Source organism: Odocoileus virginianus, chromosome 3, assembly GCF_023699985.2.
Source record: "Odocoileus virginianus isolate 20LAN1187 ecotype Illinois chromosome 3, Ovbor_1.2, whole genome shotgun sequence".
Taxonomy (NCBI): Eukaryota; Metazoa; Chordata; class Mammalia; order Artiodactyla; family Cervidae; genus Odocoileus; species Odocoileus virginianus.
Genome location: NC_069676.1, coordinates 36,433,411 through 36,448,789, shown reverse-complemented (window position 1 = coordinate 36,448,789; position 15,379 = coordinate 36,433,411). Strand labels below are relative to the sequence as shown.

Genomic DNA, 15,379 nt, shown 5'->3' with positions numbered 1-15,379 from the left:
CTCACAGCTCCTCCATGAGTCTCTTTGTGCTTCATTCCTCCTGCTCCCTCAACCTCTGGCAACTATTGACCTAGTTTCTGTCTCTGTCATTTTGTATGACTTGGATTTTTTATAGAAACTCTTTTTTATTAGACATGAAAAGTGCTTGTAAACAGAGGTTGTCTTACTTTGTGATTGAAGTTAGTTGATACCAGATTCAAGTCCAGTCCTGATGCTTACATTCCTCTCAGTCTTAATTTTCTCATCTGTAAATGAGTCTAAAACTTGTCCTATCTTCATGGGGTTCTTGGGAGGACTCAGTAAGATAACAGTTGTAGGGCACAGTACCTGGCACATAGTAAGTAATCAATAAACTTGATGGTAATAATACTTTATATTTGTTACCTTATCATCATCAAAATCATCATGACCATGGTGGGATGTTAAAAAAAGACTGTTAAAGAGGCCAAGATATGCTGCTCTCTTGAGTTGCTGGTAGTTATAAGAATGTACCCATGGGCCCTTCCCTGCAGGGGTTGGAAGGAAGGCAGAGAGGATGTGACTATAGCAGGACATTGATCTTCTGCAAGCCTTCCTCTGGTGTTTGTGGTGCCTGTGTGTTTTATCAGGGTTGATCCTGAAATTAGGGCTTCCTGAGAAGACAGGATCATGTCTGTCACTCAAAAATTGCCCTAGGCAAGGAAATTTTAGGGCTTCGTTTTGGCTTTTCTCCTCCCCAGGATTTTTTTTTTTTCCACTTAGAAGATATTACAACGTGGAAAAAACTTTTTAAAAAGTAAATCACTGTGATCCATACACCCAAGTGGGTAGATGTTTTGGTAGTTGCTGCCATTCCATGGCTGCATTTTTACACAGATGTAAACATTATTTATTGTATCATGAACATTTTTCTATGTTGCTACGTAGTCTTCATAATGATTTTTCATGAAGATATGACAGTTTCATGAAGGGGATTCATCATCCTTCACTAAAATATACCCACTGTTTTGCAGTGCAACAAATCATGAATGCAATTTTTTTGCTCCTAATGATTAATTTCCTTGGGATATACTTCCTAGAGTAGGAATTTTCTGTCAAAGGATAGGAATGCCTTTGTGGCTTTATTTGTAGCATTTTGCAGAAATAAATCATATAATCCCTTTTGTATATTAATCTTTATTTCATCAAAAGGCAGCTGTTCGGGGATGTGATCAAATAAGCGATGAAGTGTTTGAGACTAATGCTTCAATAGATCACTGATAAATTTTACCATCTGAAAATTTGGAAACCATGATTTTCCCTGGTTAGTTTTCTCCCAACTCTCACCACCCCTTCCCCCAACGCCAAGTTGTCCTCAGTTCTTTTGGAGGGAACTCCCAAAGTCTTGAGTCTTTTCTCAGAAATTCATTCTTTATTTACTTTTGGAGTTAGGACTTGTTTGCATATGTAAAACCAAGACCATATTGTTGGCAGATGCTGGGGTACATATAAAAAGTTGAGGCTTTTGAGTCATTTTTACAAAACAGGACACAAAAGATTTTCTCAGGAATTTAAAGAAAAGGCATTGAAATAAAGATTATGGGATTGGGTTTCTAATACAGACATTTCACTTTTGTGTTCCTAGTCAGTTTGTTTTCAACTCCAGAATTAGGGACTCTAAAATGAGGAAAGAGTAGAGGACTAAGAGATAAAATTTTGCAGATTCATCATCTAATCCAGAAAAACAAATACACAGAAGGAGTTAGAATAAATAACGAAACAAAAACTCAATCATTTATGATCCCATCTACTAGCCTTAACAGTACATTTTTTCCCCCTTTCTTCAATAGGCTTCTGTTTAGTTTTTGTCTGAAGATAAGAGTAGCTTAAAAGTAATTGTTTCCTATCAGCATTTGATAAAGTCCCCTTCCCATTGGGGAGCTGCCCAGATGTGATGGCACTTGTTGAAAGCGAATTGTGTTTTAGCATTAAATGCTTTTATTACTGAAAAAAAAAAAAAAAAAGAAATTGGTGTAGTTTCTAGTCTTTCTAGAAATGATAAAAACAGATGAGAGCTTCTGGTTCAAATTAACTAGCTTAAACTAAAAGGCTGGATTATTTAGCCAAGTGAATTCTGAAATCTGTAATAGTACCTGCAAGTACAGTGAGGGGAAAGTGAGTTTTGAGGTCCTGATCTTGTGCCTGCATCAGGGCAGCTTCTGTAGCATTCCAGTTCAGTGAGGATGGGCGTGGCCGGGATGCTCCGGAGTCCAGGGCACACGGTGAGCTGGGGGTGGGAGTGGCATCTGCTGCTGCTGGTGGTGTCGCTTACCTGGTCGGAGACTGTGACAGCTGTGGGGAGACCTCTTTAGGTTCTCCGCCACTCCGGGCTGCTCTCAGGGTGGCTCTGAGCCAGGTGGGCAGCTCTAGGCAGAGGGCCTCAGGTTTGAGCAGGAGTGAGTGACAGGTGGGAGTCTGGAAATGAGAACCTGGGGCTAAGAGGCTTAGTTAGCCAAGTTCCGATTTCTGGGACAAGCCAAGGCCTTTGGTTGGTGGGAGGGAGGGGATGGCACTTAAAAAGGTATGGGGAGGATAGAGAAGTTTTGTCGTGGTACTGCTTTCACAAACACCTCTATCACGGGGTTCATAATCGTACATCCTCCAGTTCTCTAAAACCTTGACCTTAACTCTAGCTCTTGCCAGTCAGTCTTTGTGGCCCATCTGGAAAGTGAGGGCGAGGCTAGTATGTTAGAGTGGAGGTGGAACTTGAAAAGTGCTTCGTAGCGACCAGAGCCTACCCTGATTGTTTTTTATCTCAGGCTCCTGGGCTGGCCTGTTCAGCCCCATTTATTGATTGACTGATGGCTGTGCCACATGGCTTGCAGCATCTTAGTTCCCTGACCAGGGATTGAACCCAAGCCCTCAGCAGTGAAAGTGAGGAGTCCTAACCGCTGGACTTTCAGTGAGTTCCCTGTTCAGCCCCTTCTTATGTGAAATTTCCAGGCTTGGTGGTCAAGGGCTCAAGACTGAGAGTGCCTTTCTTACTTCCTCTAAAACAGTGGTTTAAAAATTACATTTTAGTTTGTTTGCTGTGCTATTTTCCAGGTCTTTGTACTTGCATTTTTAAATTTTTATTGTTGAGAAAAATTACATTTTAAGGTTTGAACCTTCAGTAACCCTTTTAGTGGTGGTATGCATTTTTAACTCAAGTTAACACATTCCGAATTTGCTTTGCTTTATGTTTAGGAAGTTATTTTGTTTTGTTTTTTCCCCAAGAAAAAGGTTAATACTTTGTATATTCTTGTCAAGACTCAAGTCTTGGCTAGTTTTGGGATTATGGGTCAATTGCTTCACTCCCCTAAATCCAGATATGGGATTGGGGATTAATTTCTTAATTTTTCCAAGCTTGTGTCGCCTGTCTGTGAAGCAGGGACAATAATTCAGTCCTCACATCAGGTGATGATTAAGCCAGGGCTGGGCTGTGAGTTGTCATAGTAGCAGAGCTGTGACTTTTGACTGCATGTCTATGGTAATTCTTTTCCCTTCAGCCAAATCCAGCACAGGGCTGGGCGTGTGTAGAGATTCTTGTTAAATTGTACTAAACCAGAGTTCCTAGGCCAAGGTAAGAAAGAAGGAAAATATCATCAGGTTGCATTAAGCCTAAGCCAGTGGGTCTGAAGCCTATGGGCTAGAGGGGCTGCAGCCAAGGGGGCTCTGGGATTCCTTGAGGTTCAATGGGGGTGGTCTCTGGATCAGAGATAGCTATTAGGAGTAAGCTTTTTAAAATTTATTTATTTTTAGCTGAAGGATAATTGCTTTACAATATTGTATTGGTTTCTGCCATAAAGCAACATGAATCAGTCATGGGTACACATATGTCCCCTCACTCATGAAACTCCCTCCCACCTGCTTTCCATCCCCCTAGGGTGTTACAGAGCCCTGGTTTGAGTTCCTTGCGTCATACAGCAAATTCCCATTGGCTACCTCTTTTCCACAGGGTAGTGTATATGTTTCCATACTCTCTCCATTCATCCCACCCTCTCCTTCCTCCCCACTTCCCGCATCCATAAGTCTGTTCTCTGTTTGCATTTCCACTGCTACCCTGCAAATAGGTTCATCAGTACTATCTTTCTAGATTCCATATATATGCACTAATATACAATATTTGTTTTTCTCTTTCTGACTTACTTCACCCTGTATAATAGGCTATAGGTTCATCCATCTCTTTAGAACTGACTCAGATGTGTTCCCTTTAATGGCTGGGTAATAGTCCATCGTATATATGTATCATAGCTTCTTTATCCATTCATCTGTCAATGGACATCTAGGTTGCTTCCATATCCTAGCTATTGTAAATAGTGCTGCAATGAACATTGGGGTACATGTGTCTTTTTCAATTTTAGTTTCCTCAGCGTATATGCCTAGTAGTGGGATTGCTAGGTCATATGGTAGTTTTATTCCTACTTTTTAAAGGAGTCTTCATATGGTCTTCCATAGTGGCTGTATCAATTTACATTTCCACCAAGAATCAATATTGAAAATTACTCTACTACTAAATGCAATCTACAGATTCAGTGCAATCCCTATCAAATTACCAATGGTATTTTTCACAGAACTAGAACAACAAATTTCACAGTTAGTATGGAAACACAAAAGACCCTGAATTGCCAAAGCAATCTTGAATAAGAAGAATGGAGCTAGAGGAATCAACCTTCCTGACTTCAGACTATACTACAAAGCTACAGTCATCAAGACAGTATGGTATTAGCACAAAAGCAAAAATATAGGCCAATGGAACAAGATAGAAAGTCCAGAGATAAATCTGTACACCTGTGGGTACCTTATCTTTGACAAAGGAGACAAGAATATACAATGCAGAAAACATAGTCTCTTCAGTAAGTGGTGCTGGGAGAACTAGACAGCTTTGGTGTAAAAGAATGAAATTAGAACACTTCCTAATACCATACACAAAGATACTCTAAAAGTGGATTAATTAAGATGAATTAATTTAGATTAAGACTTAATGTAAGACCAGAAACTATAAAACTCTTACAGAAGTAAGTTTTGATTGGCCCTACCTGGCCTCCCTCTGCTCTGCCCTCCTGTCTTCATACCAGGGACTGCAGGTCCCTTTGTCATTTCTGGATTTATATTTGAAAGTGTTACAAAGAAGAAACCTGCCACTTTCTATTCAAGGACTCCCAAGTAATTGCTCAGTGTTTATTTCTGTTTCTCCTCCCATTCTAAACCTGCCTATAGGATTTAATGATCCTTTAAAAACCATTCTTGAGAGCCCCAGCACCAACACTGTAGATCTTTCACATATTGGCTTTTGCTGATTTTTCCACTTCTACCCAATGTCATCCGAAACTCATCCTTATTTTTCCCCCCTTTTCTTCCTGATTCAGAAGTTGGAGGGACCAGTCAAGCTCCGAACAGTTCGAGAAGCACCGACAGACTGTGTCTGCCCCCCAGGTAAGTGGATGTTCAATCCTTGCTGGCTCCTGACTTCTAGAGACCTGGCCTTCTCTCTCCTGTCTGCTCAAAACTGCCAAAGCCATGGTCAAAAGAATCATCTGAGGTTTCAAGCTATCTGTGGTACCTTGTGGATCATCCTTTCTTCCTACATCTTCGGCGGTAGGTGTGTCATAAATATTCAGGCAAAATTAACTGACTTGGGTAGATAAGGACAGTGGTATTGGTGGAGGAGCTAAAAACTCTTTGAGATGACTAATATTAAAGGCTCAAATGCTAGGAAAGTAGCAGCCATCCGTTTTTAAAGATGGAGGGAAAAAAGATGGAGAAACAAGCATGAACCATCCACACAGTGTTGACGTTGTGTTCTGTTTCAAACATAAGGGGGATGACAGATGGAATAATGGTACAGGAAGAGGAAAGGAGCTGCAAACATGGTCTGATTTGTTCAAATAACCATGTCTCTTGGATTTTGGTTGTATAGACCAGGGCGGCTGTGACTGGAATTGAGGATTTGTTGGTTCTTAGTCCATGTGACTCAAATCCCAATCCATATTGGGTCTTCTGGTTGTCCTCATTAGAGCTCTGTACATATTATGATTGAGAATTTAGGGTGTAGTCTCAGCCCCACTGTTTTTAGGGCTTAAACTTATCCTCTCATAGAACAGTGTATAATGCCAGTGAGTGAGTGAAAAATCATAACATTTCCCAGACATCTCACCATGCCAGACAAGGTGAGAAAACACAGGAGCTGAACCCAGGCACCCTGTTCCTTGCTATCATGCCTTCCATTAGACAAATTGCCTGGCATTTCTGAAGCCATTTCACCTGGTCCAGAAACTAAGCTTACTGATGGTTGTTATCTCCAGGTTGGGAGATACCCTGAGATTTGTACAAAGGTGGACCTGTGCTGTGGAAATTCAGTCTCTGGGGACCCAGTGGAGGTTGAGCTTGAGCTAGCCTTTGATAGGAACTCTGAGAAGGAAATGGCAATCCACTCCAGTATTCTTGCCTGGAAAATCCCATGGACAGAGGAGCCTTTCAGGCTACAGTCCATGGAGTCTCAAAGAGTCAGACACCACTGAGCGACTTCACTTTCACTTTCTTTCTGAGGTTTTAGTAGGATGGAAAAGGACATGATAAGTAATGACAACATGAGCAGATCAGGAAGTCAGAAGTTGCAGTTCAGTGGGGGAAAAAATTTCAGTTCCATCAATGAATTTCTGGCTGATCTGAAAAATGTATAAAATAATCCCTTTTGTTCCTTCCCTGTTCTGAGTATTGTATGGATGTAAAATCATGTGAATTATGTAGATGAGATTTTTCAAAACTAGGAGTCACTGGGAATTCCCTGGTGATCCAGTGGTTAGGACTCAGCACTCTTACCACTGAGGGCCTAGGTTCAATCCCTGGTTGGGGAACTAAAAGCTCACAAGCTGAGCAATGTGGCCGAAAACAAACAAACCTGGGAGTCACAATGCATTTATGAGACATGAAATCAGTTATGTGGGTTGTAGCCAGTGTTCTGAAATTTTGAACTAGCCGAGATTGGAATAAAAATATTGAAGTTTTTGTTTCAGCTATTTATATATGCAATTGCCAATGTTAAATGGGTTCCTTGCTATGGGTTGCAGACTGAAAGTTTGAAAATCATCGATACAGATGATAGATGGAGAGGGAGAAGGGAGGCAGTGAGGGGACTTGGAGCTCCCAAATATATCCAAACCAGGTCCAAATCTTGGTCAGCCATTCACTGTTTGTATCAGCAAATGATTCCAATACTGGAGTGGGCTCTGCAGGCTTTTTTGATGTTGTAGAGGAAATACAGGTCAAAGGCCAGGACCTGGAGACAGTCTTGTGTCCTGTCTTCCCTCAGGGACTCCTGACCCACCAAGAGGGTCTCTTGTATGAGCATGGAGGCTGAAAGCCTGGTCAGAACCATGGTGACCTGCCCTCCTCTCTGGTCATCACTGTTCTGCCATTCATTGTCCGAGGGGCTTGTGTCTGTAACCAGGCCATCCTGGCAGGTGAGGTCAGCATAGCCCAGGGGGTGTGGCATCACAGCCTGTGTCAGGCCCCAGTACACACCCATGTCCACATCTGCTTTTTCTCTCCTGTCATCTTGAGCTGGAGGATTGATCTGAGCCCTTCAGACTAGAACCTTTTATCAGTGTGAAACCCCATAGGCTAGCACATTCTCTCTGCCATAAGAAGCACAAAGACTGTTTCCTCCAACACCAGAAGCTTAACTCATTCCCTTTCTTTCTGGCTCTGATCTGCCCTCCAGAATTTTGGCGTCTGGACGCGGAGACCACCCTCTGTAACTTGGATCCCCATCTCATTTGAGATGCCCACGGATCCCCCTGGCCCAGTTCCTTCCCACGGCCCAGGGGACAGTGTAGTCTTTTGTCAGATCCTAGGATGCAGCAGGCAGATAAGCCAGGCCAGAGAAGGGGGCGGCTCTTCTGTGTGTATTGCCCATTGTGAAGTGGGTGCTCGGGGAGCTCTGAGGCTGAAAGGAGGGGTAGGCTTTGGGCTGGAAGGTCAAGATTCTTCTCTTACTGGAGTCAGTGGTGGGATGAGAGGCTGAACTGTGCTCTGAACTAGCCCTGTGACCTCAGGCAAATGAGAGGCCCTTGAACTCTTTGTCTATAAAACAGTATAGCTGAGGTTGAATTGTGTCCCCCCAGAAGATATGTCCCAATCCTAACCCCTGATCCTTGTAAATGCGACCTTACATGGAAATAGGGTCATTGCAGACCTAATTAAGGATCTTGGGATGAGGTCATCCAGGATTTAGAGTAGGCCCCCAAACCAATGACGGGTGTTCTTATAAGACACAGAGGTTTAAGCGATTTGAGACACAGAAATACCCAGAGGAGAAGTCCATGGGAAGTTGGAGGCAGAGGCCAGAGTGATGCTTCTGCAAGCCCAGGAAAACCCAGGATTGTCCGCAGCCACAGAAACTGGAGAGAGGCATGGGTGCAGTTCTCACTCAGAGCTTTCAGAAAGAGCTAGCCTTGCCGACACCCTGGTTTTAGACTTCTGACCTCCAGAACTGTGAGAGAATAGGTTTCTGTCATATTAAGTCACCTCGTTTGTGGTCATTGGTTGTGGCAGCCTCGGGAAACCAAAATAAATGGGGCTATTAATCACTCTAATTATGAAGTTGCTGAGATGATCAGAATGTAAGGGACACAGGAGCTTCCTGCACCACCAGGTGTGAATCAGGTGTGTGTGGGGCTGCATCAGGAGCCCCCTGATGCTGCTGGTTCTCATCCACCTGCCCCAGGAGAGACTTCTCTTCCTTCAGCAGAGAGTGCCAGGCTGTAGATTCATGTGGCTTACCCGTGTCCCTGGGGATTCCAGTATCTTCTTTTCTTATGTTACTTATGTACTTATATGTTTTCAAATGTGTTTAAAGTTTTAAAATATTCATTTTTGAATAGGAAAATAATACGTGTACTTTAAGTACTACAAACAATTACGTGTGAAAAATAATTCCCCTCCCCCTTTCCGCCCTGTTTCTCCTGCTCCCCTTTCCAGGGACCCATTACCCATTTGCTGAGGTCCTTTTGAGCAGTCCTTTCCAATAGAACTTTCTGTGATGATGGAAATGTTCTTTCTCTCTGCTAATATAGCAGCTACTGCTAGCCACATGGGGCTATCAAACACCTGAAATGTGGCTACTATGACCAACAAACTGAATTAAAAATTTTTGTTTTACAATGGATAAACAAGGTCCTAATGTATAGCATTATAAATAAGCCATGATGGAAAAGAATATAAAAAAAGAATGTGTGTGTGTGTGACTGAGTCACTTTACTATACAATAGAGATGAGCACAACATTGTAAATCGACTGTACTTAAATTTTACAAAAGCTTGTTTAATCTTAAGTTGCCATGTGTGACTGGTTGCTACAGAGTTGGACAGCTCAGTTTTTGAGGTCATTTAGATCCATTGCAGTGAGTAGCTCCCCTCTTGGCTTTACGAAAACATGTTGTGTGTTGCCTTCTCGGTCTGCCGCTTCCCTCTGAGATGGTCTGAATCAGTCAGTCCATGGATCAGAGAGCAGTGCTGCCCCATGTTGGGTTGAATGAGGAATCCTGTCAGGCTGTTGGGCAGTCCTGTGAGGTACCTGGCCTGTCCTCCCACCCCAAGGACATTTGAGTTGTTTCCCATCCTGTGTTCTTACAGACCGTCCTTCAAGGAAGTGTTGGTGGGAAGGAGGCCTGTTGTCTTGCCCTGTCCCCTACCTTCCTCTTGCTCTGTACTGAAAGCCATCACAAGGGAGGACTGCTCCAGGACTTCAGGTCGCGGGGCTGAAAGGCCAGGAGCCCTCAGTCTGTTCGGGGAGCTCCCTTCCCAGAGCAGCAATTCTGGAATGTTGCAGGAAGGGCAGTGGCAGGGGGTGGCCCCAGAGTCGGCTCTGTGGGAGACTTGGGCACCACCTGGTCCCCACTGTGCTGTGAACACGTGAGCATCCCAAGGGATGGGTCGGGACTGGCCCTAGAGCCTGAGAGGCCCGGATTTGACTCTCGACTCTGCCACTTTGAACAGCTGCCGTGTGGGTACGGCCTGCACCTCCTGGACATATGGGCCATACTGGTGTAAAAGCTCCTTGCGTTAACTAACTCTTAATTATGTTTAAAACGAAGAAAACAAAGAGATTAGCTCATACGACTGGAATGGAGAGGTTAGAGATAGAGTAGAGGTCAGGTATATCTGGGCCCAGGGGTTTCTCTCCATCTCTCAGCTCTTCCCTGTGTCATTTTCAGACACCATCTCCATGAGGTGAGAAGGTGGCCACTAGTGGCCCTGGCGGTAGATCAGACCTTCTGAGCAACCCCAGCAGGTAGAGCACTCCCCATTCTCAAAGATGGCTGTGTTGAGGAATGGGAAGTGTTACGGGCTGAATTGTATCCTCCTCAAATTCATATGTTCAAGTGCTTACCCCTCTGAACCGCCCCCCGCAACAGTACCTCTTAAAATGTGACTGGATTTGAGATGGCGGTCTTTAAAGAAGCAGATAAGATAAAGTGCGGCCATTAGGGTGGGCCCTCATCCACTAGGACTGGCGTCCCTGTAAGAAGAGGTTGGGGCACAGACATTTGCAGAAGGAAGATGACAGGAAGTCAGGGAGAAGATGGCCACCTACAAGCCAAGGAGAGAAGCCTCGGCAGAAACCAACCGTGCTGACTCCTTAATCTCTGACTTAAAACTTTCAGAATTGTGAGAAAATAGATTTCTGTGGTTTAAGTCACCCAAACTGTGGTACTTAGTTTTGATAGCCCAAGCAGACTAATACAGGGAATTATTGTTGCTGACTGGGCTTCCCAGGCGGAGATAGTGGTAAAGAACCCAAACCTGCCAATGAAGGAGATGGAAGAGTGGCGGGTTCAGTCCCTGGGTCAGGAAGACCCCTGCTGGAGGAGGGCAAGCCAGCCCACTCCAGTGTTCTTACCTGGAGAATCCTACGGGCAGAGGAGCTGGTGGGCTATGGTTCATGGGGTCGCGAAGAGTCGGACATGACTGAAGTGACTTAGCATGCATGGTTGCTGGGTACAGAGTTTACATTTGGAAAGATGGAAAAGTTCTGGAAAATGGATAGTGGTGATGGTTATACAACACTGTGAATGCATTAAATGCCATGAAATTGTGCACTTTTAAGTGGTTAAAATAGTTATTTAAACTTTGTCTATATTTTACCATGATTAAAGAAAGAAGCCCCAGAGTTGATCCTGATTTGCTGGCCTGGGGCAGATGCCTCTCCCTGAACTAATGCTGTGCCTGGAGAATGGGACACATTGATTGGCCAGATGTGGGTCATGTGACCTTCCTTTGACCTGAGGGCAGGCTGGTGTGGGGGAGGGTTGACACTACCACAGTCATGTGGGCTGAGACTGGGAAAGGGTGGTTACCTCAAGGAGAATTAGGGTGCTGTTCTCAGAAAAAGAAAAGGGGTGTAGCTGGGTACACACAAGTAATAGATAACTGCATTAGTCCTGCTTCTGGGGGCAGCTGGCCAGACGTGTCCAGGAGCTCCTCAGCAGGGACCCTAGGTCTGACAAGGGATTTGCCTCTACTTCAAGCACGTGAGTCTTGTCCCTCTGTTGAACTGGTCCAACAGACCGTGTGGCTCAGTGATCAAACACTTGAATTTTGGACCCAGACTGCCTGATGCAAATTCTTTGTTCCTTACCAACTCCATGACTTCCTGTTGCTTCAGTTTTTCATTCTGTGAAGTGGAGTTTCTAATAGTACCTACCTCATGGAATCATGCAGGACTGAATGAGCTTGTAGAGAGTTTGTAACAGGGCTTGGCACTGCTTCCTGAAAGTGAGTTGGTGGTTAGGAACCCAGATCCCTTACCCCCAGGCCAGTCCAGATCCACTGTGTGCAGCCTCTTACCTTCCTGATTTTCACTGAAGTCAGTCAGGGCTGAAAGATAGGGAGAAGGCGATTCAGAGTTGGTGGTTGGCTGGGAATATTCTAGAGGGAAACAACAAAGGCCTGGCAGACTTTCTTGGCATGTCCTTCTGAGACACGGTGAGAAAATGCTAGTGACAGAGCCCAGAAGTAGGGAACTGGAAAGGAAAAGAAAACCTGTGGCCTATGAACTCTTGTCAGCCACTAATGGCATATGAAAGACCCCATCGTGCCAAACATGGAGCTCCGTACAGTTTGCACTGGTTTTTAACTGGGCTCAACCTGCCCTGGAGAGTATCAGGAACTTTTCAGAAAAACAGTTAATAGTTTTCATTTCCTTTTTGTGCCTTTTTGTGTCCTTGCATAATATCCCAAAGATATGGCATGTGGTTTCCAAATGACAGGCACTGCGCTTGCAGTGTACGGTGACTTTCCAGAAATTAATAAGCAGATTAATCAGAGTTAGAAATTGGCTGGTCTGTGAAAATGTTTGGAAGTTTGAGCAGAGGAATGAAACTGCTTAGGAGAGCATGAAGTTCAATGGGGAAGTGATACAAAACCTGATACATTTTATGGCAAATGTCACATAGCGGAACATAAATGGTCAGAGTTACTCTGTTCAGCCTGTTTACTGTATTAGTTGCTTTAGGAACTTGCTTATTGTACTTTGAAGCAAAAAGTTACTATCCCCTTTGAGTTATTTATTTGTAGAATTTTAAAAATGATAGTTTTTTTAACTTGTTAAACCCTCATTGACTTGTGTTTATGGTAAAACCAAGTAGCTTAATGGCAGTTTATCCCACTATTCACACTGTACAAAGTTGAAGAAGATAATTTGTGTGTCTGATTTTTTTTTTTTTTCGCCAGAATTCTCTGGAGAATTCATTCATTTGTTCGTTCATTCATCTCTCTCTACCCCCAATTTTGTGTTTGTCCTATGGATGATATTGACTGAGATTGTTAGAGGACTTGCAGACCCAGTTGTTAGAGTAAAAAAGCCCAGAGAAATTAAAAGAAGGGAGAGATCACCTCAGATCAAGGAGACCTGGGGGAGAGACGACAGTTGGGCAGGGTGTTGAAGACTTGTTGGCATCTTAGCCATCTAGGATTGGGGGCACATTCCACAAGGTCTGGCACCTGAGCAGAGGCAGCGGGGAGCTCTGGGAGTGTCAGGGAACTCTGGTTGGAAGGTGGTGAGGGTGGGTCTTGATTATGAAGGGATGTGGGCTTCGTTCCCTGGGAGACAGTTGAAGGTGTGTCAGTAGAGTCCAGCTTTAAGAGGAGGACTACAGAAACAGCATGGTGGATGAACTGGATTGCATCACCCACTGAGAGGGTGCTCGGGATGAGGCTGGTCTTGTCTTGCTGCCTAACGCGTCCCCTGAGCCTAGAACAGTGCTGGAGTATGAAAGAGGGATGATAAATATCTGCTGAATGAGTCCCCTGGAGGAGAGGTCATGAGAACTTGAATGAGGGCCATGAGAGTTGACGGCAGGGAACAGCTGTGAGAGGCACGGGGCCGTGTGGTGGACAGAGCTCACAGACAGGGTGGATGGGCACTGGAGGGAACAAAGATACCCAAAGCCTCAAGCCCGGGGGAGGGAGACATCCTGAACAGAAACAGGAAATCCCCAAAGAGGGCATTAGACGGGAAGATGATAACCATAGTTTTAGACAGTGATCTTATGAAACCAATTTGTCAACCCACTGATGGATGGAAGAAAATAATTAGAAGTCTTCTCTTAAGGCATTGTCTAGCCACTCTGAACCTATTAATTATAAAATATACTGTGTCCTATAAACGAAGGTCTTGAGGTTTAGCTATGTATTGACCATTGGGATTTGAAGATTTTCTGTGACCACTAGAGGGAGCCCACTATATTCATTAAATTCTATAGAAATCTAACAGGATTTTTTTAGAAGGATAATTAATGTTTTAAAAAATATATTAGAAAGTACACAAAACTCAAAGCAAGGACAGTGAAATGCAAAGTTAACCTTTCACTCTGGTGTTTTGTTCCTACTAAAATGGAAGATCGTTGAGAATTTTCCAGATTCCAGAATTGAGTGGTGTGTTGTTGATTTCAGGTGATGTTGATTATGTAAGTGGTAAAATAGCCACTAGCAAACATATGCCTAAAATAGTTGTCCCATTCACCCAACATTTATTGAACACGTCTTGTTTAAACCCAGTAGAGACTTGCTGAAGCTGTGGGAAGATGAACCTGCACGTGTCTTGGCCATCTTGGCCAACTCCATGCCAACTGTTGGGTGACAGGTGCAACTCTTCACTCTGTGAGGTGTCATATAACTTTGTACATTGGGATTATTAAATGTCTCACATATCAAGAGCTACACACATGGTGGGACTGCCTTTTCCCAGGGGTAAGTTCAATGCAGTCATAATATTTCGTTTCTTAGCTGTCTTCTTATGCCAAAGTATATTCCACATGGATTGAAGACTTAACTGTGAAAAATAAAACCATGGGGGGCAAGATAAAAATATAGTGGGTCACTTTTAAAAATTGTGAAGTGGAACTAGCCTTTATAAGCACGGTCCTGAAGTCAGAAACCACAAAGCAGCAGTTTTCAACCAGGGACGACTTAGCCTTTGGAGGATTTTGACAGTGTTTAGAGACATTTTTTTATTTGTCTCAACTTGAAGGGTGTCTCTGGCATCTAGTGGGTAGAGGACAGGGAGGCTGCTGAACATTCTACAATGTACTGGAGAGCCCCCAACACAAAGAATTATCCCACCCAGATGTCAGTGCTTCCAATGTGGAAAAACTCTGCTATAGAATAAACACTTTCTTAAATGTTTAAAGCTTAAAAGCTTAAATTTTCTGTCTAGAAAGAAGATTCCACCTTAAAGTTTAAAGATAAATGGTAAGTTGAAAAAAATTCGGCTTATATAACAAACACATTGTTACTATTCATGAGCTATAAAGTGCTTTTGCAAAAGAATAAGGAAAAGCCAAATATCTTAGTGGAAAAATGGACAAAGGATATGAGTAGGGAGTTCCTAGTAGGAAAAATACAAATGCTGGCACTTTCCTTCAGTGAATGCTTCTGGAGAATGTGTTCTGCTCCGGGCCCTGGAAAAGATGGTCCACATCATGAATAATTGAGGAAATATATAGTAAAATAAGATGTTAGTTTTCACTGATCAGATTGATAATGTTTATTTGTTTCAATCTTTCTGGAGGACAGTTTGTCATATAAACGACATTTTTAAAAGCACAAACTTTTCCCAAGCATTTCCACTTCTAGTTTCAGTATATAAACTGACCCCTGTTTACAGGTGATGTTTATCAGAGCATCACTTATGGTAGCAAAAATGTAGAGAATAACATACATAGCCCTTTATAGGGGAAAGATACCCACAATATTTCAACAATGGGGAGAAAACTGTTAATATCATAGTGTGAGCAGTGATGATCACTGAGTGATTAGATTTGAGCATCCATTATAATCATAATCATCCAGCATAATCAAGAACAAAAAGCAAAACAGCT

General features: G+C 43.3%; 1 protein-coding gene across 1 annotated transcript in view; it reads left to right on the top strand.

The window, feature by feature from the left end:
• COL23A1 (collagen type XXIII alpha 1 chain) overlaps positions 1–15,379 on the top strand; it is a 372,482-nt gene that overhangs the window by 23,004 nt on the left and 334,099 nt on the right. The window contains exon 2 of the mRNA XM_070465188.1: positions 5,367–5,433. Within this exon, the coding sequence (XP_070321289.1) occupies positions 5,367–5,433 (67 nt within the window). The remainder of the gene's footprint in view (positions 1–5,366; positions 5,434–15,379) is intronic.